The 25,415-nt window shown below is 37.1% G+C and overlaps 1 protein-coding gene across 1 annotated transcript in view; it reads right to left on the minus strand.

Moving 5' to 3' along the window:
- LOC135216105 (uncharacterized) overlaps positions 1-25,415 on the minus strand; it is a 78,632-nt gene that overhangs the window by 34,195 nt on the left and 19,022 nt on the right. The window contains exons 2-8 of the mRNA XM_064251143.1: positions 23,118-23,228; positions 15,136-15,374; positions 7,373-7,522; positions 5,256-5,447; positions 4,026-4,181; positions 2,460-2,590; positions 1,912-2,023 (exon numbers count right to left, since the gene is read on the minus strand). Of these exons, the coding sequence (XP_064107213.1) occupies positions 1,912-2,023; positions 2,460-2,590; positions 4,026-4,181; positions 5,256-5,447; positions 7,373-7,522; positions 15,136-15,374; positions 23,118-23,228 (1,091 nt within the window). The remainder of the gene's footprint in view (positions 1-1,911; positions 2,024-2,459; positions 2,591-4,025; positions 4,182-5,255; positions 5,448-7,372; positions 7,523-15,135; positions 15,375-23,117; positions 23,229-25,415) is intronic.

The following is a 25,415-nucleotide window of genomic DNA, read 5'->3' on the forward strand; positions in this document are numbered from 1 at the left end:
CTGCAACAATGTGCTGCACGCAGAGGTTGTTAAAGCATCCAATTTCTCTTGAGAGCAATTGCCCTTTATATTTTAGCTGATTTGTATCTTTTACTGCTACAGTAAACTAGCTGATTTGTATCTTTTATTGCTACAGTAAACTTTTCTTTTAAATAAAAACATGTGATTTTATAGACTTGAGCAGCTTTCTGTTCAGAGTATTAATGAGTGCCTGAAATGCTGCGGCGCAATCCACATGGGCCTTATGTCAGTCAACAAAAAAACCTGTTGTAATTCTCTCAATTCTTCTGAGAGCACCGGCATCATTTCCCTTTAACTCTAGGAAAATAAAACCACTACAGTAATACAATGAGGGCCAATATCCAGAAGGTGATTCCTCTAATGGAATGAGGAAGAAGTGTTACTCTACAGTGACTCTAAGAAAACGCTGCATGCATCCTTACCCCTTAATTTGAGTAAACAAAAACAGTAACACAGTAAGACAAATTTCACTAAAAATAAATCATTTCTATGCTATTATGAATAAGTAATTAGAATGACTCACAGTACAGAGAGTTTGTTCTAACTTCCTTGCTTTGTTTCCCAGCTAATAAAAATAACTACACAAAACTATTTCCATTCATAAAAAGAAAGTAGGCCACTGCAGTAGCAGAGTAAAGTCCAAACTCTACCTCTGCAGTGTCTGCGGGGTAGACAAACCTAATCTAAACAATAAGCATGCATTTGCAAGCGAACAAAGTTGAGAGTAAATGTAAGGAGGTATAACCCAATGACGATATATTGTAAGTTGAAACCGTGGAGCAAAATATTAGCATGGACAGCAGGAGAATAGAATCAATAGATTCTTATCAATATTTTGGAGTACGTAAATATATTGGAAGTCAGAAGGACTAGAGACGAGGTGAATCACTGAACAAGCGAAGCAACTAAGGTTTGTCAGGATGTGCGTAAAAGATTAAGAGGAAACTTGGAGTGTCTATAGAAGCCAAGGTTGTTTGTTTGTTTGTATGGTGTTTTTACGTTGCATGGAACCAGTGGTTATTCAGCAACGGGACCACCGGCTTTACATGACTTCCGAACCACGTCCAGAGTGAACTTCTATTACCAGAAATACACATCTCTCACTCCTCAATGGAATGGCCGAGAATCGAACCCGCGACCACCGAGGTGGGACGCTAATACCATACCAACCACAGTAATGGACTGTTAAGCAAATTCTTCTTTGTGGAAGAAAGAAGTGGATGTTAAAAAAGTAGGAGTAGAGTACGTGTGGGATAAAACTAATGAAATGGTAAGATATGAGGATATGTGCTGATACCTGGTAACACGGTTAAGTGAAAAGTGGGTTAGAGTTTTTCGATGGTTCGATCATGTGGAAAGAATGGATGCTGAGCTTGTAGTGAAAATGATTTATAATTCGGAAGAACTGAAAGGTATTAAGAGTGTTCCCTTGATTTGAGAAAGGTCTGAAGAAATCGAGAATTATACCCATCGCTCAGGATGGTAAAGTGAAGCATTTACCATTACTTTGCAAAATCTTTACTATCTACACCTATCCACATCAACATACATAATCTCCTTCTTCGATATTTTACTTTTACTTCAAGTTACATAAATACTTCAGCTCATAAAATGCTTAGTACACTGTGCGCAAAATTCTACAACAGGGACTAATTAAGCTCTGTGATATCAGTAATGTGCTAGCTCCTTTCCATTGTAAAGTTAAGGACACAATTTATTAGTTATTCTACATTGTTTTGGAATACAGCCTCCGGATCATGATTTATGTCTTTAGTTCAAATATGAGTTAGTCAAAATGAGTCTCTTTCAGGTTTATGACAGCTTCATGACAGAAAGTTTCCTCAAAAGTTTATGTAGTCCAACACGAAAAGGAGAGAGAGGAAAACTAACCTGACGAGCTCGTGAAGAATATCCAATACTTTCGTTGCCTTTCAACACAACTTCTTGGTCACCGACGTGAACTACCCTCCTCACCACTCTTCTTCGCAAAATACTCATAAACCTTTCGATAAAGTAAACAACGATGTAAAATTCATCGACACAGGAACCACATACGCTTCGAATATATGCGCAGAGAAACATATGTTCCAACAGTTTTGCATTTCTCACACGTGATTTTGCAATAAAAGCATTAGATAACTAAGGGTCACAGTTAAATTGCAATTGATGTGACATAAACATCATGCACTATAAAACTTAATTGCAAACAATACAAGCTCAGCTCAGCATTTTTGCATTCAGTTACGATGAGAAGACAAACACAATTTGGTTGGAACTATGTAAATTTCAAGATTTTGCATATGATAGGTTATAAAGAGTACTTCCAATCTTAATCTAGGTTTCTACTCTTGAGAATGACAACTTTTCATTAAAGTTCAAAACTTTATAGACTTCAGACTTTTGATCTGATAACCATTCAGTAGTTCCATTAAGCTTACCTCAAGGCACCAGCTTGTCCTTTCGCAGAAATAAGCTGAGGGGATTCTGAAGTCCTGGAAGGGTTTGCCGTCTTTTGCTCGTCGTTGCCCAAAGGCCTCAAAAATTGTCTTCTTGGTCCAGGGGAGTTGTGCTATTTAAGTTCAGACACAAAATACAATAAATAAATATTAACTTTTTCAACATCAAAAAAGACTGTGTTCCTTAAAAGGCAAGCACATCCTGCCCCTCTACCTGGAGACAAGAGAAGTCTCAGTAAATAGTACCAGTTTCAGAAACAACGTAAAACCAACAACTTGTCACTCAGAGTTGACGAAGATCTCATGGGTACCCAGGGGAGTGATTTATATAACAGTTAATGAAAATGTGTCAGACCTCACACGACCGTATTCAAACTATAGTAGATTCACATCAACCGTGGATTTGATGTTAAGGCCCGTCCCTTACGACGCTCCTGATTAGCTGTTGATAAACCAATCATAGGGCTGGAATCTCTCAGTCTTTCTCGAGTGTTCACATGGGCAGGATGTATGTCCTACATCTCATGAGGGATACTTTTGAAAGACGTATACCTCAGGAGAGGTGGAACATACATCCTGCCTATGTGAATTCTCTCGAAAGACAGAGTTTCCAACCCTGCGATTGGTTTACCAACAGCCAATCAGGAGCATCGTAAGAGATGGGCCTAAACATCAAATGCAAGGTTGATGTGAATCTACTATAGTAACTCAATGGTCCTGAAAAGAATTAGAATTTTCCTCTGCTTTAAAACCTTTTTAATAATTCATCTTGTGAAATATATTGGCCAAGACTTAGTAACTTAAAAAGACCAATTTCATACACTTTAGAAACAAAATAATCCTACAAGTAAAACATACTTTAACAGGTACAAGAACAGCCGACAGGTTGGTAAATCTGCACCTATTGAAAACTTTCAAGAGAAGACAAAAGCATTAGTAATTATAATTCACAAAAGCGTCTGAAACATGATGGCACGGAAGAAAACTGCAAAAGCAACAGATTAGAAACGGAATAATCCTGATTCTTATAAACCTGTCGTCATCGTATTAAATAAAGTTTATAATCCATAACTTCAAGAAAACTGAGTATGTAAAGTGCCACAAGCTACTATGATGACAATTCTCACACGACGATGATAATGCTTATGATGATAATCATAACAACCTGTTCGACTTTAGAGATATACTAATCCAATTCAGAGATAAAAGTCAAATGTATTAAGTCCTTTCAAAGATTCGAGAAAATTATGAATTACTACTCATATAAACAATGACCATCCATACTATACTCGATGCTACTTTGGTTTGTTATCTACGCGTCACTTACTCCCAGGTGCTAGTACCAAACACCGTGTGGTAAATGTAAAGTAGACGGCCACACGAAGTTATTGTTTGGTAATATAATTTGCCGACCACATAATATATAAATTGGTGTATGTAATATTTTAATCCCCGAGGGGCTAGTACTAAACATGACATTCCAAGGAGCTTCAGCCATGTCTAGTACAGCACCTCGAAGTAAATGACGCGTAGATAACATATACTCACTTGCGATTCATCTACAGTGACCAGATAAGGCGACCCAAGAATGTGCTGCCCCCTCCAAATGATGGCTAAGTTGTGACGTGATTGCTGGAGAGGAATCCATGCCACTCGTATTTCAGACTTGGAAACTTCATACTCCAGGGGAATGTTATGTCGTTCCTGTATGACACGTGTGCAAGGTTATTCTATGTTTGAGTTCGTCAGCGAAGTAGTTCCACGATTAGAAATAATTTCACTTAGGCCAATATGACAAAGGAGCACAAATAATACAAAGGACAAGATGGCAATTTTAAGGTTAACATGCTCCATATTTTTTCTCATATAATTTCTGTGTAAGAGGACCAAAATGTTCCAAATAGATGTAATAAAAAATAAGCTAGCTCTAAAGAACTCCATATAGCTAGAATGAAGGTACCCTATTCAAAGTTTTGGAATGCAACAAAATGTCCCTATGATAGGAACTACCTGTCTCGTCTCTTTGAGTTACCATCATTGTTGACAGTATGGGTATATCAGTTTTAAATAAAACACGACTTTTGAGTGCTGCAAGAGTATGTTGCTATGATGACGTGTGATTCTTGAACATTTTTGATAGATAAAAATTGCTATATAAGTTCATTGAGTTCCACGTATCATTGATCATAAATAAAATATTCAGTTTTCACTTGCTGGCCGAGTCGGTACCTTCACTGAAGTCCTGATTTCTCCTCTGTGCGCTAGTTCTGAATCCACGAGAGTACGGAATTAGTAACTAAAAAATTCCCGTTCGGTTAACATGTATGAAAATATACTAATTCCGAGGTACAGCGAATTGGATATTAAAGGGCATTTATAGCTTAATGCATGTTTATGAATCACGGTGATGTGATAAAAATTCATACCTAACAGGTGTCAGAGACAGGGAGTCTCAACGTGAGACTGCCAAGGGTATTTTTTTGATAACAGCTTACCTGAAGCTCTGACTCTTGACAACATTCAGAAAAATTAATAGATTTTAACAAATTTTCCAAGGGCAAAATTTAAAAAAAAGCCTATACAAATAGACATCTAAAGTAATTAGTAGTTATTATTTTCTTAAATGATGGCCAATGATGTCATTCAAAAATGAAAGGGAATATAATTTGTGAATTATTTTGAAAGGTTAATCTCGGCACAATTAGTGGGAAAACTAGGTAGGTCATAGGTTCCAACAGTCTGCTAGCCTCTAATAAGAAATAGAAACCATGCACTTGCCTTTAGTTTCGTATTTGAGGTGTTCCTGGAACGGGAAGGAGAACGACTTGTGATGTGATGACTACAATAATCACCTCGATCTGATTTCACTTCAACCACTAAATCGAGGTCAATGTTCTGATTCATGTAGAGCGCAAACCTTGCTTTCCTGCCCACCACAGCCATCTGAAGTCCCATACCACGAGCGAGGACCTTTAAATAAAAAACTAAGTCAACAAGAAGCCAAAATATATTACAGGTAAACAATGCTAATACACATCACAATGTGTGTAGGCTCTTTTCATAATCACTCATCTCTTGTACACTTGTATTTTCGGTGGTAAAAACCTCCATAAAAGTCAAATATGTTTGGGTTACGGGAAGTTTTCAAAGAAAAGGGTGTGGAGAATAATGGAAAGGGAAATATGCTTCTTTATGGGAATTATTTTTTGTGTCACGCTTATTAATGTGCCCTAGTCACGGAATGATTGAAAAAAAAAACACTTCTGCATAATGGCGAGGTGACAGAGGCATGTGTGAGAATTAGAAGGGAATACAGTTCTTAACAGATGTTAGAAGTAAAGCAGATAACAGGTTTGGCGGAGAAGAGAAGTGAGGGTACAGACGAGGCCTTTGTGTCGCTGGGATTTTTCTTTATAATGAAAGCTGTGTAAATGTTTTTTCTAGTAAAAATATAAAACTGTAAATAGTTGATGAAATAACTGATAAAAGGAACTACGTATAGGATGTTGATTGATGTAAAAAAATAATAGAAGTTTTTCTCTTCTTTAAGAAAAATAAGCATACCATAAGTTAAAAAATTTAAAAGTGAGGGTGACTAGTTTGGTGTACAAGAAAATCTAAGATAAGATGTGTCGTTTCCATAATTGTTTAATACTGCTATGGAGGGAGCAATCAGAGGTCAAATGTAGTAATAAAGTAGGTTAAAAAAATAAAAAAAATCAGTTGTAATGAATCATTTAAATTTACATGGCTACCTAATGGTCTCTCACAGCAGCATCATTATGCTGAGATCAAACAATCAGTGCCATAGAACGTTTTATTTCGAGACCAATTTAGGTCAAGCCAAAATAATATTTTCAACACGGTTTCTTTGAGCCTGGCTCAGTGATAGGTGCTATATCACCATGTCTTGAAAGCCCACTCGAAGCAAATGTTTACATGGAGGCAAAACAACAAAACAACTAGAAACAGTAACTGTAATGAAAGGCAGCGCAACAAATTGTCCTAAGGAGAGATCAATTAAATCCTATTTTATCTACAATGTTCTGGAAATGGAAGAATTCTCTAAATCTGACTCGGGATGTGAAAAGGCTCTCTAACATATCTGAAAATCACTCCCTCTTTGCCAAATCAGGAACTGAAAAAGAAGGCCATTTGATGGTTGTTTGTTTGTTTGTTTGTATGTTGCTTTTACGTTGCATGGAACCAGGGGTTATTCAGCAACGGGACCAATGGCTTTATGTGACTTCCGAACCACGTCGAGAGTGAACTTCTATCACCAGAAATACACATCTCTCACACCTCAACGGAATGCCCAAGAATCGAACTCGCGCCCACCGAGGATTTGGTGGTTGAACCAGGGGCCAGGGATCCACAGAAGCAATATGGAATTGTAACTCATAAAGCAATCGCGAGGTTTTCCTCCTGTCACACCTTTGAAACCTTTTTACTCTCAAAATTTCCCTTTCAGTGATGAATGACCTCATAGTTTCCAGCCCTTGGCTTTGGCCTAAATTTTATATTCCATTCCATTCCTCATTGCTAGACATGACTGACACCTCATGCTTATCCTAAATATTATCCAGCTCTTATGCAAGTAATTTTCTTTTGGCTCCATTAAAGTCACTTGCCTTTGAAAATTAAGAGACGAGCAGGCGCTTGAAACTATTTCCAGTTCAAGGGATTGATGAATGGAATAGTGTTACTCGTCCTAGGTCGAAATTAAATGAAAATGCAAGACTACCTTTACTAAGGTACAAAAAATTTCCATCGTTATTTGATGTCTTAGTACCGTGACTTTATTTCTGAAAAATAAACACCAAGATAATAAGCTAGTTTTTTTTCTTTCAATTCCTTTCATTTCATCCCCCTTTTCTTAAATGCAAACTCCTTACCTCATGATCACCGAGAGTTTGTGCAACTGTATCTGGGGTGACTGGCAAACCCCCGAATAACTGTCTTCGGAGAGCAGCGTACCTAATTCCATTTAAGAACTTAATTGTAGCTATTCTGGTTTCACAATCGCCTTGTGCACTGGTCAAATCCTGTGGAGAAATAAGATATTGGTGATAGAAATAACATTCATTTGTAGATACAACAATTTTTACTCAAACATAAGAATTGTTTCTTTAAAGTGAATTGGACCTTATGTTAATCCTTTAATGTCAGTTTGTATACTAAGCCTACTTGTACTGTTTCTGCTCTGTTCTGATCATTTGTGCCTCAAGTAAAGGGTCGTGTAGACCGAAAGATCTCGGCATTTCTCGTCTTCTCATTTTTTCTCAGTGGCATTACCTTTATACATAGCATCAGGTTTTATATATTTCGTGATCAAGTTATTCGTACCGTATACATATTCATGATCAAGTTATTCGTACTGTATACATATATATAATCATAATTCAACTGCAGATTCACTGATGAACCCACTGTTCAGTCGAATTTCCACATCGGCTGCTTCATGCTCCTGCAAAAACAAAGGGCTCACCAGCAGCAGAGCAACAAGCCCACCTAAGCAGTTACTTTCACGCCTCCGGATATTAAGGCCCTTCCTTTCCAATAGCTCTTGCTAGCCAAACCTCTCTAGGTCTTCCTCTCCACCTTCACTTCTTCCCACCAACCTTTCGAAGTTCATAAACCTTGGTTTATAAAACTAGGTTTACAATATATATATATCTTACCGCCATCCATTCTTTCCACATGACTGGACCATATCAACTATTGTTTGCTTGTGTTGTTTGTATGGTGTTTTTACGTTGCATGGAACCAGTGGATATTCTGCAACGGGACCAACGGCTTTACGTGACTTCCAAACCAGGTCGAGAGTGAACTTCTATCACCAGAAATGCACATCTCTAACCTCTCAGTGGAATGCCGCAGCCACCGAGGTGGCAGGCCATTGAGGTGGCAGGCCAAGACCATACCGATCATGCCACAGAGGTGCTATCATCTCAACCTCTTCCAGTATCTGGCCTGGTTTCTCCACATTTCTCTTACCATTTCAGTATTTCTTTTGCCATTTACAACTTGCAAGCGGTTCACCTCACCAACTTAAAATTTTTTACCTTTGATTTGCATTCAATACTCTCAATATGATTGGTATGTGTTTATAAGGAGAGCAGCTTAATGTTGAGGAAAAACGCATGATTTATATATTAAACGGTATTTGTGGCCTAGTTTCTTTGCATATACGTATATATATATATATATATATATATATATATATATATATATATATATATATATATATATATATATATTATATGTTGCTACTTTCGAAATGCATATCTCTCCTCTGTGACTGTATTAAATGTTATGTAGAATTGTGCAACATTTTTTCAGATTCCTAGATAACTTAGAGATAGGATGTTTTAAAATGTGTGTTCAGATTTCGTATAACATATTGTAAAAGAATATATATATAACGTAGAATGTAAAAAGAGAGAGATTTTCTTTGTCCGTTCGAAACTACGGTTGTTTCCCTTTTATGTCAGCACTGTGAGATTAGAGGGTCTGCGAGATTCGTTTGCTTTCCTAATCTGTCAACGAGTTTGATAAGCGAGCTCAAATCTTCATTTGTGTTTTGAAAATCTGTCATCAAGTGATAAGGGCTTCGCCTCTGTGTCGATCTGAGTCGAGTACGTGTCTTTTTTTTAACAGAATCGTCTCATACGTGTATGTCTTTGCCAAGTACCAAGTGCGGGTTGCACAATTCTTATGTAAAATTGCGTAAGATTTCGAAGCTTCTGGAAGAGTTATTGTCTCAAAACGTTTTGTCATCTCCTCTGTCCAGTTTCCACAAGGGAAGAGAATTCATTATATCTTAGAACCTCAAGGCGATCAGATCTCCCTCTCTCTCTCTCTCACTCGTAACTTGAGGATTTCATATTTGATATTTCTTAGAGTTTATTCAGTGTTATTTAGTATTTTTTGTGGAATCTGAACAAACATTGTTTCGTAACGGCACCTGTTTTTGGTAAAGTGAAACAAGCCTGCAGTAAAGAAAGAAATTGGTATACCAAAAAGGTAAAGTGTGTTATATTTTTATTAGTTGCAACTAATAACTAATAACGGATAGAAACTGTGGTAGACTAATAACTGATAGGAACATTGGTTAACTAATAACAGATGGTTACGAAGGTTTGGTAAAAACTGATGGTTACAATGTTTTGAGTGAAAAAGATTTACACTTTTACATATTGCAAATTTTTTGTGTTTTGCGTTTGTTCCATTGTTTGTGCACTTGTTCATTTTCTTATTGAAGTGTGCCTTTTTATTTTATATTTTCATTTGGATTCACAATTTAATTGACTTAGTTATTTTCATTGCTTAATCATTGCACATTTAATTAAATTTAACACTTGTGAATTAATTTGCATTTACTTAGAATTCTTTTCAAGTTTTATTATTGTTTAGCACTTGTGAATTAATTTCAAATTTTCAATTATTGCCAAACACTTTTGAATTTCAATTCAATTAATTTTCTTGAATTTTGTGATTAATTAAATTTGATTTAATTTTACTTAATTTGATTCAAGAATTAATTAAACTTTACTTTGTTTTCAAGTAACAGTAATTTTCCCTGATATTGTGAATTTTACTTATAAATTTTGAATTTAATAATAAATTTTTGTATTCAAAATTTTTATAAGTATTTCATTTCTAACCAGTATATTTGCATTTGATTATATTTATGTTAGGTAGAAACATAGAGTGGTAATTGATTTGCTTTCCTTCAATTTACTTGAAGTGACTTAGAACTAGGGAAGTACTTAGACTTCTGAAATCAGGGAAATACTTAGACTTTTAAAGTTGTTGATGGAGTGATGCCTTTTGATTAATTTAATTACTTACAAGATTACCTCACACCTGTTTTGATGAACTTAGTCTGATTTTCTGCAATACTGGTAAGTTGTTAAGGGATCACTGTTGCCTTTAGAGTATTCAGTCGTTTAGTACCTGTTATGAGGGTTCAGGTGTCTGGCTTTTGGTGAGGTAATAATTGATGAATGGTGACCAGATACTTGGCACTTCGTAACAATATATATATTATATATGTATGTATGTGTGTGTGTGTGTATGTGCGTGTATGCTAATAAATTCGTTTGTTAAAACAGGATGCGTCCCAAGTATAAAATGCCCATTAAAACACTCTGGTCTAAAGCTAAGGACTATATTTCGATGGACTACTTCATAAGGGTGGGAGTCAGTCCACCGAAATATAGTCATCAGCTTTAAACCAGAGTGTTTTAATGGGCCTTTTATACTGGAGATGTATGTATGTATTACACATACATAAATATATATACTGTATATACTATATATACTATAGCTGTACATGCATATATAGTATATATACACGAATACACAATGTACTGCATTCAATACATCAAAACAGGACGATGCCTGCCAGTGTTAAAAGAGAGTAACCCGTTCGACAATATAACAACAACTACACTATACAGACTACCTCAGCCAGCTGCTCTCTTTCCCTAAATGGTAACGAGCTTCACGTTCACTTTCACTCTCTCTCTCTCTCTCTCTCTCTCTCTCTCTCTCTCTCTCCTACAATCATACAGGAAAAAAATCTCTTAACTCCCGTAGTCATCAAATGATTTTAACGGTGCAGTATAATTTTTTTACCTTTTATTAGAGAAAATATACAATATTTTACAATTTTAACAGAATTACATTCAGAATGTTATCCAAGTTGACTTAAATTTACTAGAATTTAACAAAAATCTTATCTCGTACTTTTTACAAATAATCTATGTATTTTAATGTAAATATTTTTTCTGTAGTATTATCAAACCCTTTTATACCGATTTCCTCTTAAAAATAATAAAGTCGCAGGTAACCTGGTGCACTGAGTCGAAGGTGATTTCGACGAAAATTGAACATATTGTAAATGCAGGGCCACGTGACCCGTCTTTGTAACCTAATTATAATGTTTGGACTTCACAACACGCTCCTCGGTAAGGCTTCGCCGCTTCCAACACCGAGTTATCGGTGTTATGGCCGTCAAGTTAAACGTTACTCTGTGAGAGAGAGAGAGAGAGAGAGAGAGAGAGAGAGAGAGAGAGAGAGAGAGAGAGGGGGGGGGGGGAGGGGGGGTGATCCTGGTACAAACTCATCCTCAAAAACGATATAAAGTCTTATTTCTTTCATTTCATTTTCCGAAGAACCCTTAAGGATCAGTGAATCCTTCTTTCCCACTTGAAGCATCGTTTTCGTTGCTAGCTTAAAAAAAATCTTTTGACATACGAAGTATCAATAATAATATAATTATGATGGCTTTCATTAGTATCTACGCATTCTTGTGAAAATAAAAGAAAATAATAAATAAGTTAAAACAAACAGAAAAGAATGCTACGCATCTACAAGTTCCAAAAAGTATACTGCTGCGTTAACTTGATCACCATTAGTATTATAAAAATCCCTTAACACTTTAAAACTGTCAAAACTAGTAGTGCACTTCACACATACAGAATTACATGTTCCTTATTAACGCCGAGTTGCAAGAGCCTCGTCGAAGGATTATGTCCCGGGTCAAGAAAGGTCTCCACGATTGCCGAGTGTCAAATTTCACCGCAAGTATTGGCCTTGTGGCTTAGGAATCCTTGAATTTTTGGTACGTTTGTGAAAAGTGGCCTAGAATCTATAAAAATTGGTATAAAACCTATAGAAAACGGGTCTAACATCTATAAAATTTGGTCTAAAACCTATAAAAACTGGTCTAAATCTATAAAACGTATAAAACCTGGTCTAAAATCTTTAATAACTGGTCTAAAACCTATAAAAACTGGCCTAAAATCTATAAAAATTGGTATAAAACCTATAACAACTGGTCTACATTCTGTAAAACCTGGTCTAAAATCTATAATAAGTGGCCTAAAACCTATAAAAACTGGTCTAAAATCTATAAGAAAAATGGTCCAAAATCAACAAAAACTAATCTAAAATTTATAAAAAGTGGGTTTAAGTCTAAAAAAACTAGTATGTAATCTATAACAACTAGTTGAAATCTACAAAAACTGATCTAAAAGCTACGAAAACTCGCTGAAATCTATATAAACTCGCCTAAAATCTATAAATACTCGTCTAAAATCTATCTGGAGAGACGCTATCTTGAATACTATGTGGAAAAGCTTTTTCCATTTAGTCTTTTGATTCTCCTCCGAAAGTTTAGACAAAGCACATTCAAGAACTTTGCGCATCAATCTTAGTACAACAAACAAAGTAAACGTTGCTCTGCATAACAAAGTTGTGTCACCTAGTTTATCATTAAAATAAGTAGTGTTGTTACGGTTTACACCAAAGAACTATAAACCTCTATTTCTTAGGTACAAAAGTAAGTCTCTCTCTGATTTAAAATCTGATATACTTTACCTCGTAAGTCTTTTTTTTTCATACTGTTATCCCTGTCGATATAAAAGTCTGGAGAACACGATAAGATTTCTGCAGCATGAGATAAGCACATTACACTGTATTAGGCAATTTCTACTTTTCTCGATTAATACTTTTTGACATCAACACCAGCATAACCTACTGACATACAGGAAGTATATGTATAGATTATATTGCGAACCAATCTGAACTGATCGCAGAATTATTGCAAGTTCTTTCAATATCCGTTACAATAAGTTGTGTGACACGGATAAAGCTAAGAATAAAGGGTAACAGGAAGAGTGCTTGAACTTAAATGCCCTATGAAATATCATGGCTACTTACTGTTGGCTTGGCGGTTTTCAGGTACATATCACAGCAAGCTAAAGAGACCTCTGGCAACTCGTTAATGTCTCAGTAATAACCTGTGTATAACAAACGAGAAGCCAGAAGGTGCTGGCAACGCTGCCTGTGAAACAAAGTTGCTTAACACGTAAACACTCGACAAAAAGCACGTTCACTAGATGACAAAGTAATGACGATTTGGTAATAGTATAATATTAGCATTATCGGCATGGTGGAGACTGGAGTTGTCACGAGATGTCGCCTTAGCTAGCCGTGATATGTATCAAAATTCGGGAAGGCAAGTTAACAGCTCCATTCATTTGTATTATAATATTATAATATAGGAAATTCAAAACACAAGATCCAAGAGTGAAGATCTCACGTTATTCCATCAGAGATCGGGAAGTGATACCAGCCTAGGTCTCATGTTTTGTTAAAATTTAGGATTTCATTCAAGGTGGGATAAGCTGCTTCCTATAATTTGCTGGTGATCGTTTAAGAAGAGAGTCAAACAGGAGGGTTTGTAGACGTGGGAATTTCAGAAATGATAGAACCAATAACAAGAATTATGAGAAAAGGAGAAAAGAACAGAGAATTCGATATTAACATAGAATAGTAAACGTTTCATCCCAAAGTACAGAAATTCAGCAAATCACAATAAATTTCAGAGGCACGAGGAGTGTCAGAAGAAGTGAATTAGAAAGATTAGTCTACCTATCGCTTAGCCTATTTGCGTCAAAGACCCTCTGCACTTGTTTCACACAGTTAAAATAAGATACCATACCTTAATGACAAAAGATTTTACTTTCCTTACTGGATATCCATGGTGATAACACAGGCTTAACCAGAGAAAAGTTTTAGTAGAGGAAAAATACGTCTCGACTATACTCTGTTTTTTCCATCTGTCCATCCACCTGTGGTGTTTGCGCATGGTTGTAACACTGCGTCCCGGGCTTTAAATATTATCCTATTTCGAATATTACTAACGGTGTAATTCGCATATAGTAAATTATTAAAACACTTTTCAGTTGCAGATGTACACCCAGATATCCTTTTATTTACCTAAAACTTACACATAGCGTAACTATTTAAAGCCCGGAACGCAGTGTTACCATGCGCGACCACCAAGGCGGATGGACAGATGGAAAAAAACAGAGTATAGTAAGGAAATGATCTTAGCAGCTTTTCTAATCTGCATTGCATCTTTATACCTTATGTCTAATACAGATAGCTTTCCTAAAGCTGCAAACTGTTCAACTAAGGCAGTACTGCAGTTTGATTTATAATAATGAAATATGGGAAGTTTATTCTATCAAAAGGTTTTGCTTATGTACCTGAACACTGGATTGCGTGTGGTAGCCTTAGGTGACTGCTAGTCCTAAATGTCAGTCTCTCAGGTTGCTCAGCGGTTGAAGATAATATACTCTTAGTCACAAATACATTAATTTCGACCTGAGTCAAAATCTGACTTCCTCCATAAAGACAACACTGAAACCTGATGTGTTTCCCTGCACCTTCTGATCATATTCCTTGCTTTAAAATATTTAAGATAATCTGTATATTGTAAGATCACATTGCTACTTACTGACTGGAGTATGCGTTTGGCTAAAGCATGAGGGATATTACCCTACCACATTCACATGCTGTATAGTATAGTTCCTCATATTCACCATCCCACTACAGTGTAACCATAGATTTCTAAGTAGAGTATGACATCAAAGCCATTTCTTTGATCTTGATCATCAGTATTTATCAGTCGTATGACTCCAATTCCAACAACCCATACAAAACTAATAAAGTCCCTCTACTTTATAAGTATCTGAAGATGAAGAACAATCAATAAACCTTACCAGAGTGCTACATAATGTTAAAAACCTACATAGTGTTAAAAACCTATAGGCCTACAATTGCAAAATCTGCCACCAACCTCAGTAACTCCAAGATACGAGAGAGCAAGGCGAGATGCCAGTCGAAGATTTGCTGCGGGTTGATCACGAGGCAAAAGATCGTGTCTCGGACATGTCCCTGGCACCAGTGCCTCTATCAGGCCACAAAAAATGACCCCATCGGCCAAGTCGTGGTAGACATCGTCGACCTTGTGTGAGGGCATCACCTTCTTGAGCCATACCACTAAGATCTTCTCCTGTTTTTTGTAGGTGGTGCAAGCTGAAATGAAAAGAGAATGTAGTGGCTACGCCATATCTTATAAAAGATGTTTTAATAAACCTTCAATGTGAGCAAATATTACTAACTTCCATGTATCTATCACAGAATAAAAATATAAAATACAGGAGTGCTAAAATTTTAAAATATATATATATACATGCAGCTATGAAAGGGTTAAAATCCAATAAACTTATTTATTGCTTCCAAAACCTTTCAAAATTTAGGTCAACATCGACAAGGACCACAAAACCCTTACATAAATTACAAATTAAACGCTCGGTTGTAGAAAGGAGCGCGTTAGTGGAAGCATCTTCAATTAAAATATATAAAAGGCTTATCTGACCCGTGTCATTTCTAATTTGCAAAATTTCTAATCGAACCGGACAGTCAGAGTCAAGTCAAGCCCAGACCAGAACACAGAGGAGCTTCTATTTTAGGTACAGTACAAAACATTATGTACACAAAGCTCATTACACACACACCCTCGACAAGAACACCCTGCAGTCTTTCACGCAGTTACTTTTTACCTCAATTACTTCAGAGGAGACCAAATAAAATATAACAATACCATTCTTTAAACATTCCAAAGCCCTAAGACTCATATAAGGTGTAACAAGACTGGAGAGGGTACGAAATGAAGACATTAGAAGAGAACTGGGAGTGGGGGGGATTCTAGATTTTGTGGAGAGAGGACAGCTTAGATGGTTTGGACACACCAAAAGAATGGAGGAGGAGCCATATCCTTTAAGGTTTTTGGAATGGCCACCGGAAGGAAGGTGACTGGTAGGAAGACCAAAAATGAGATGGCTACAAAACATAAAGAGAGGAGTAGAAAGGAGAGGCTCCAGTTTACGGGAGGTTGATGAGATGTGGCTCTATGAAGATCGCCAAGAATGGAGACAGTTCCTGAAGCAGGACGACTGACAGGCCTGGGGACTACCTGGCGTCTGGTGAGAAACATTCCAAAGCGACTAACCATATCAAAACCAACGATGAAATCATACTGGGGACGTTTCGTGGAGTCAGTAAGACGGATAACAAGACTGACTGGTCAGATAAGGACATTGTTAGTTTAGACAAGGAAGGGGTGTAGATAAAGTACATACTCTGAAACATTTATGAGGTAAATGTATTAAACCTTTGGAAACATTTATGAGGCAAGTTTCTTAGAAAATATCTCTTAAGTTGCGCACATTGACCTAAAAGAAAATTATAACATAAAAATGCGATGTAGAGGGTGTTGGCAATAAAATATATTTAAAGCAGTCTGAAGTTTTCACAGTAAAAATAAAATTTTATGTTGGATGTAGATGGAAGAGTAAACATTTCTGTGTAAACGTGATACTCGGATACTCAGAAGAAAGAAAGAGAGAGAGAGAGAGAGAGAGAGAGAGAGAGAGAGAGAGAGAGAGAGAGAGAGAGAGATGGCAAGGGGGCCCAACCACTGATATGGTTGGTATCTTTAATGTAAGCTCTAGGCGGTTGTCTGACTCGACATTGGAAATACAATTTATTGTCCAGTAGACTTACTTAAGAATTGCACAGCTTCATTATCATGGGATTTACGATATCACAAAGGGACGTCACTGGGAGAGCGACAGAAGGAAAAGTGGCTATCTGGTCAATCATGTGATAAAGCATAGTAGATCTTAGGGATATGCAAAGATATATCATGACTTCATTTTGATCTGATCATAAGAAAATAAGCAGAAAATGTCACTGATTTCAAGTGAGTCACATCCACAAGAAACGCAGCTGGCAACACTGCAAATTGACGAAGAATGTAAAAATAACCTACTTTATCTTAACTTACGAGACGAACACCAACAAGGACATCCTCTCTGTAAACAATTTAGGAAATGACAGCGTTGTCTTGCCGCAAAATATTCAGTGAAGACAACACTTATTTACTCTTAAAAGTGGGAAACATTATGTAGCCTTATTATAGGATAAAATTTGTTGAACATAAAACAGACATTACAGCATTTATAGTTAAGAGAATATAAGTCGCGATTCGTTGTTCCTTTAGATTGCTGCTATGAAGAAACAACGGAAGCCGTCATAAAGAATTTTCTTATATCTATAAAAACTGCACCGTCTCTTTTAGGACTGAGAATGCAGTTCTGAAGGAACAGCGAAACGAGCCATAACATTCTCTTAACTATAAAAACTTTGTGGATAATCATGAGCAATTCTTTTGAAAGGAACCCCTTCTTGTTGTATAGGTAACAGCAAACAATGAAAAGCAAACAAATTCATGATTTTAAGGCATGCCATATTTTTCCTTTAAAGCAAGTAACACAAAAATATAAATATAAATAGCTGGATTGCTCCTTGATGAATATGCTCTCTCTCTCTCTCTCTCTCTCTCTCTTCTCTCTCTCTCTCTCTCTCTCTCTTCCCTCAGTAAAGTGTCTCGTCCCACACTTTTTACTCATCCAATAAATATATGAAAACATGGCCGTTTCATATAGTTGGATTGCTTCCTGATGAATATGCTATCTCTCTCTCTCTCTCTCTCTCTCTCTCTCTCTCTCTCTCTCTCTCTCTCTCTCTCTCTCCAATAGAATTTACATATTTGCTGGACTAGCAAAGGCTTCAAAAAGCCACGAAAAAGAGGCATGTATCTGGAGTTCATAGAATAAAAAAAAAAAAAAAAAAAAACTTTCTCGGCGAAACCGCAAGAATGCCAAAGAGACTTCGAATGTGCTCTCATGACCTAAACCAATTGCTACGACATCTCTCGCCGTATCGTTTTCAAGTATGTTGTCTTCGCTCGTCTGCTCCTATATCGAATAACAATGTTAAGCCAAAGGGGAGCTTCAAGTCGACAATGTTTACGATATCACTGCTTAAGCATGCTAAAATTACCAGGGTGACCACTGATGATTAATAAAAAAAATCTCACCAAAACAACAGTATTTGAAATGTACGAACAATCTCACTAAAACAACTGTATTTGAAATATACAAACAGTCTCATTAAAATACCTGTATTTGAAATATACAAACAATCTCATTAAAACACCTGTATTTGAAATATACAAACAATCTCACTAAAACACCAGTATTTGAAATATACAAACAATCTCACTTAAACACCTGTATTTGAAGTATGGAAACAATCTCACTAGACCATCAGTATTTGAAATATTCAAACAGTCTCATTAAAACAACATATTTGAAATATACACATAATCTAACTTAAACAACTGTATTTGAAATATAAACACAATCTCACTAAAACAACTGTATTTGAAACACACACAATCTCACTATAAAACAACAGGTATTTGAAATATACACTCAACCTCAGCACAATAGTACTGAAATACAAATATACAAGAAACGCGCAAATTAATCGAAGAAACTTCAATCTGTCATCAAAGTAAATTTTTTTTTTTTTTTTGAAGTTCATTCATTACAGCTCTAATTACATCTTTCTGTCATAGTTTTCAGACAGCCCTGAAATGTTAATTAATACAAGAGGTCAAACCGGAAAGAAACTCTTAGTAGTAATGTCTGCACTGACGCTCCGGATTGGGACTTCCTTTTTATTTAAACAAAAACAAAAAATGTTCGCAGTGCTCTGAATAACCACAGCAACCCACGGAAAACGGGTCTGATATATGTCAAGAAAAACGTGAGCGGGCGAAGTTAACCACACTCAGGAGCTTTCAGTCATTAGATTTCTAAAAATAATTATAGAGACTGAGACATCCATGGAGTTCTGGCTGATAAATTGGGAAGCTTCGACCTTATTTGCATATCAGTTTGATGCTATTTACTTACGCTTCCATTTTGTCAAAGAACAGAGAAGTTTTCTCATATAATGAAGATATCTGCCACCTTGATCATGTCCCTTTCCCAGTGAAGATCTCAATACTCTTTGTAACAAGGCATGATCTGACCTCCAGCTTACTCGGGACGCATGCAAGATTTTCCCCTCACGCATAAGTTGTAAACATTATATTCCTAACTTTAAACGTAAATTAAAACGTGCTAAAAGCTACGGTTAAATAGAGCCTTGTTTCACCAACGAAAATTAATTTAAATACACTACATTTTATTAGAAATAGTTTTTATGTACTGCTTAACATGCACATTACTTATTTACTACATTTTCATTCTAATAAATAGATTATAAATATCCTACCACAAAATTCCTGTATCTTTAACTCAACACGAAACATTTTTCATACCTTTTTAGGCTCTTCCATTGATCTTTTCTATCCCCAACAACAACAACAACAAAAACAATAATTTAGTTTGTAGGCTTACTCCTCGAGTAAGCAAAAACTGCTTTCCTTCTATTGTACTACCTGATGGATGGAAAAGGGCACACTTGTTGGTTCTCATTTCTCTTTTTCAGCCAGCTCCCCTCTCAGGTGTTCTAAAGCTCTTGATCCTCTTAGTTCACCCTCTCTCCTCTTATGCCAAACCAAAAGTTCTCAGCTCACATGTTGTGTGGGAGTTTTCACCCCTAAAGATTGTGAGTCATCTGTACAAGGGCTGCATGTATGATTCTTCATGGAGTTGGCAAACAAGCTGGTGCCTGAGTTTTTTTTTTCTGCTTGTTGAATCCCAAGTCTATCCTGCCTCTCAGAAACATTATCTGATTCAGGTCATCCAAAAGAAGGTGACTGCTCTGATCCTGTGAACCAACATTCCGTTACTTCAGTTTTTACTTCTAACTCACTGAAAACCCTTCTGTATGTTAGGATCAAAAGGGGACCTTCTTTACAATACCACTGAAATCTTGTAGAATTTTCTTCTTGGCATTCCTTGAGGCATTTGACAGAATTTGTTTATGGCTTTATTCTCTTCCAAAAAATTATGGTCATTCGTAGCTTCTGGTTTACTGTTGTTGATTATGCGTCATCTTTACAAGAAATGGGCCTCACTTGATGTGAAAGCTCTCATGACGTATTCATTTGCAATACACTTTGTGAAGAAACCATTTCACGCGTCGGTTCATTTTACGAGAACCTTGCCAGAACCATCTTTTCAGCCCAAACAAGTCCTGCATATACATAGCTTTTACCTTCACTGGAGGTGCGTCTTGTGCGTGCTGGACACTTCTCTGAACACTGCCTCAGTTGCCGACATTCCTCGTGGAAACCACGCTTTTAAAAATTGTACGCTCTTTGAAGGAATACCTCTGAGACATTTTATCTCCCTCAGGGAGTTTCTCCTTTTCCCAGCAGAATGAATGAACGTCCGCTCGCTTGTGCAATTACCGCTGTCTGGAGATACAGAGTTCTGTTTACCTAGAGCGAATTTACACACTGCATGAGATGAAGGGACTGGAGCATTCTGCATGAGGTGTTCCCCGGTGTGTTGCTCACATCTCTTATATTCACTGAACTGGGGCTTTTCTTGCTTTTTTCTTTCAGTAAATGTCAGTGATATCAGTGTTTTTTTTTTAAAAAGACCCCCTTGAAAATGTGTACCTATATCTGAATAGTGAGGATGCTCTCTGTTCTGATACTCTGGTTGACAGGTCACTGTGCGCAAGACTGACAATGACACTTCACAACGGCACCGTCTCCTTCGAACACTTCAAATAAACTTCATGTACTTATGTCTTAAGAAACAGTTAATTAAATTTAAAGAGGAGATACAGTCATTTAAAGTTAAGGAACACATAAAGTGAATTAAAGTTAAGGAGCACATACAGTACATTACAGTTAAGGAGCAGATAGTTAATTGTTAAGTAACACATAACAGTTACTTAAAGTTAACAGTTAATTGTTAAGGAATGCATACACTAAATTAAAGTTATTGAGCACATACAGTAAATTACAGTTAAGGAGCAGATCATTAATTGTTAAGGAACAACAGTTAATTAAAGTTAAGGAGCACATACAGTAAATTACAGTAAAGGAGCAGTTAGTTAATTGTTAAGGTACACATAACAGTTAATTAAAGTTAAGGCTCAGATACAGTAAATTACAGTTAAGGAGCACACAGTAAATTAAAGTTATTGTGCAGATACAGTTCATCAAAGTTACGGAGCACATATAGTTAATCAAAGTTAAGGAGATACAGTATATTAAAGTTAAAGAAAATATAGTAAATTAAAGCTAAGGTTCAAGTAAATTAAAGTTAAAGAGCATATACAGTAATTTAAAGTTAAGGAGCAGATACAGTTCATCAAAGTTACGGAACAAATGCAGTTACTTGGCGTTAAGGATAAAAACGCGATACCAGCATCAATCTTCGTCAAGGGAACGTCCCATTTTCCGAAAAGTAATGGCGATAATATAAAAGAGCTTTCAAGTCGACTGATAGACTCACTGTCTATCATGATGCAAGAAATGCATTTCTGAGGCTTCGCGGAATGCCGGACTCTACAGTCTACCGGTATGGGTAGAAGTACTACAAGGAAGACGTCTACACAGCTCCGACATAACTTTAGACCAGTGTTGCCAACTGTAGGGTAATTGCCCTACGCGTAGGGCAAAATCTTAGACAGCGGGGCAATATCTTCAGATGTAGGGTAATTGTAACAAGGTAGGTCTAGATCAATATGCTTGTTAGTATTCATGACATTGCATATAAACATAATCTAAAGATTTATTTATCATCATAGCCGCAGAATGTTGGGTCATTTTCAGTTGTGTAGGATCATTTCTCGTCTCCTGTAGGGGGCGGACGGTTAGAGGGGTTGGCATCACTGCTTTAGACCCAAGGTATATACTCTCTAGACATAGCTTAGACTTTAAGCCCCCATTACACGTATCCGGTTTCCTACTGCCAACCTGGCCTATGGCGCTGTAGGAAAATTCTGGCCTACGGCTAGAGTTATTACACGTATTTGAACGGCCGGTGGCAAGTGGGTGAGTGTGGCACTGTTTGTGGTGGAGGAGTGACATGTCTTCTCTCGACGACAATCTCGTTGCTATTGCTCTAGCGTGCTGCTTGAAGGTGAAAACAAGAAAAAGGAAGATTTGGTCCAAACATTGGCTGCGTAACAAAAATACTCTCATGTTAACTTAATGAAGGAACTAGCACTAGCAAAAGATGACTGGTTTAACTACATGCGAAAGAATCATGACACATATTTGGAACTCTTAAGTCAGGTATCACCTTTAACAGAAAAAAAGGACACTTGCATGAGAGAAGCAATTAGTCCACATGAGCGTCTTTCAGCCACTTTGAGATTTCTTGCTACAGGAAGAACATATAGCGATCTAAAGTTTACAACAATTATATCACAGCCTTCTCTCAGTGCAATAATCCCAGAAACATGTGCAGCAATCTGCAAATGTTTAGGCCCAAAATATCTGAAGGCAAGTTTATTTTGCACAAATAACTAATTTCTTGTTTTAGTATGAAACATTCATACCAGGTTAATTTAAAAAAATAAAGAAGTTTCAAACTTTATTCCAGAGTATCCAAGGTTCATAAATGTACAGGTGCAGCCTCAGACTGATGTCATACCATACGGTGAGCAATTACACGCTACGTCCTCAGTCGTGACGTACGACGGCCGTACGGCCAACTTTAGTACTGGCGAAAGTTCATCCGGACGGCCATGGGTGAGCGTTCATACGGCCAATTTGCTATCACACGCTCCGGCTTGAACATATGCTAGCGTCGCGACCGACGGCGCCGTAGGAAACCGGATAAGTGTAATAGGGGCTTTAGACCGACTGTACGTACTACATCGCCTTCAAACATCGAAGACGAGGAAACGCAAGATTAGTGAGGGCCACCTTATGAAAATTATGCCACTTACCCATTGCCAGGTACAACGCGATGAGGGTGAAGAAGAGCTTGCATTGCGCCCACAGTTTCAGGCAACACGCCCACAGCCACCAGAACCATAAGAGCCATGGCCGCCCTGTTACTGTCAAGAGAGAGAGAGAAAGAATAAGACAGACAGTAAGGAAATTTTGGTGCTTGTGTTCGGCTTACCAAAGGAATGCATGGTAAATCAAAACAAATATAAAACAAGACATAAATATAAGCTTATCTGGAAGGCAAGGATTAAAATTAGGATTACAAATCAAGAACATGGAAGCATAAATATCAGTTTATCAAAATAACAAAAAATTAGTTAAAAATAGAATTTTACTGTACAACACAAGACAAAAAAAATAAAAACCGTAAATGTAAGTTTATTTTGTTAAATTTGGCTAAGATTATTTTGCTAAAAAGTGAGGATTATAGACAGTCTTTTCTTTCATTTCCAAACGTGACAGGTATGATAAAGCTCATTCCTGCATTCCTGAACTTTATATAATAAATAAATAAGGGTTAAACATAGAATTCTATGTTAAAGATGGTGACAAAACGCCATAACAAACAACAGTCGCGATTCGTGAAAGTCCTCTGTTGAATTGAGTGAACATGACGGTGTACGATAATCTCGCTAATACTTGAATATACATATGGCACACATGCTCATTTATGTATAGGAGAGAGAGAGAGAGAGAGAGAGAGACATCTTCAATAATTTATGCTACTGACTTTCCTAAAGCTTCCTACCATTATTTTTAGCTGACTTTTTATGAGCAAGCCACTAGGCCAGGGATTTGTGTAACAAGTCTCCATAAAACAAAATGCTGACGCGTCAAAACGGAGCTAAGACGACCAAGTAAGAGTATTAGAGAGAGAGAGAGAGAGAGAGTAAGCAACATTCTACAAAAATAATATGTGACAGTAGGAGAGACATGACACAGCCACCAACCCCTGCAAACCGGTTTGTACGCCCCAGTAGGAGCGGGGTAGGTAGGGGAACGGGGAGGGTAAGGTTGACATCCATCCTTCTCTAAACCTTTTTGTCAGCTACGGAAAAAAAAATCTAGTGAAAACTTCCATAAAAACTGTCAATTCTGCAAATTGTTACCCTTCACGAAAAACTAAAATTACTTCTATCATCTCAATCCCACAACCACAAACACCTTCTTTCCCACCGGTTATCCTTACATTAAGGGGTCGGTTGCCTGATGCGCCTATCAGGCATGATTTATTGTTTGGCAATGGGTTTTTTACGACCGCTGTCATCAACCACAGTTATTGGCAGTGGGCCTCGCCTTTGACTAAAAAGTCCACCTGCAAGGCAGCAGTTTCCTCAGTCATTGGCAGTGGGCCTAGCCTTTTCCTAAAAAGTCCACCTGCTAGGCAACGGCTGTCCTTATAGTCACCTTTTACGTCACGCAGGATCTATGGTGGTAGTATTCTTACACCCTTACCACAGGGTCTTTCTAGACTTGTGTCAGCTTTGAAAAGCCACTGAAAATTATTGGCGACAAGTGTAAGGCAGAATCACTTGAGTCTTTATCAGTAACTCATTTCATTTTGTTATATTTATTTAGTTACCTATATCTTTCCTGTAACTTGTCTCCCCAGTCTGCAGCCTGATTCCCCTTTGGAGCCCTCTTGGACTGATAGCCTGTAGACTCTGTCCATAAGTGTTTTCAGATGAAGATTTAAAGAAAGAAACTATTAATTTTCAAAACTGATACATAAACAAACAAACAAAAAAATAAATAAATAATACTCAGTGTCAGTGGTAGACTAGCTTCCCCTTACATCTGCCCAGAATGAGACCTTTGAAACGGCAAAATCAGTAAGCCTTGTTTTGTTCGCCCTAAAAATCCAATTTACCCAAATGGGATACAACCCCATCGAGGAATTATACAGGGAAGCTCATTCACAGAAAACTAGCCGAAGGTCTCAAGGAAAACCCAAATCCATTTAGTGCGTTCAAGGAAGCATGTGGAGTACTTCACGCATTGCGTAAGAGGCTATGAGCTAACCAATAGTGCCAGAGCTGCATCCTTACGTAGGTGGCTGAAGCATTGAGGTGGCCAGTGTAAAATGGAAGACATACTTTTCAGACATCGTACTACTGAATGTTACTATCTTCGACGTTTATCACTGGATCCTGAATAGGTTCGGCCCTGTACTTCAACGTATCACCTCATAACTACAATTATCTTCTCTGTCGCCGGAATGTACCAAGTTATCAACCAGAAATTTTTTAACAACTTACTGAAAGAATTATGGTTGACAATCTGGTGTATAATGG

Source organism: Macrobrachium nipponense, chromosome 6 (assembly GCF_015104395.2).
Source record: "Macrobrachium nipponense isolate FS-2020 chromosome 6, ASM1510439v2, whole genome shotgun sequence".
NCBI classification, from domain to species: Eukaryota; Metazoa; Arthropoda; class Malacostraca; order Decapoda; family Palaemonidae; genus Macrobrachium; species Macrobrachium nipponense.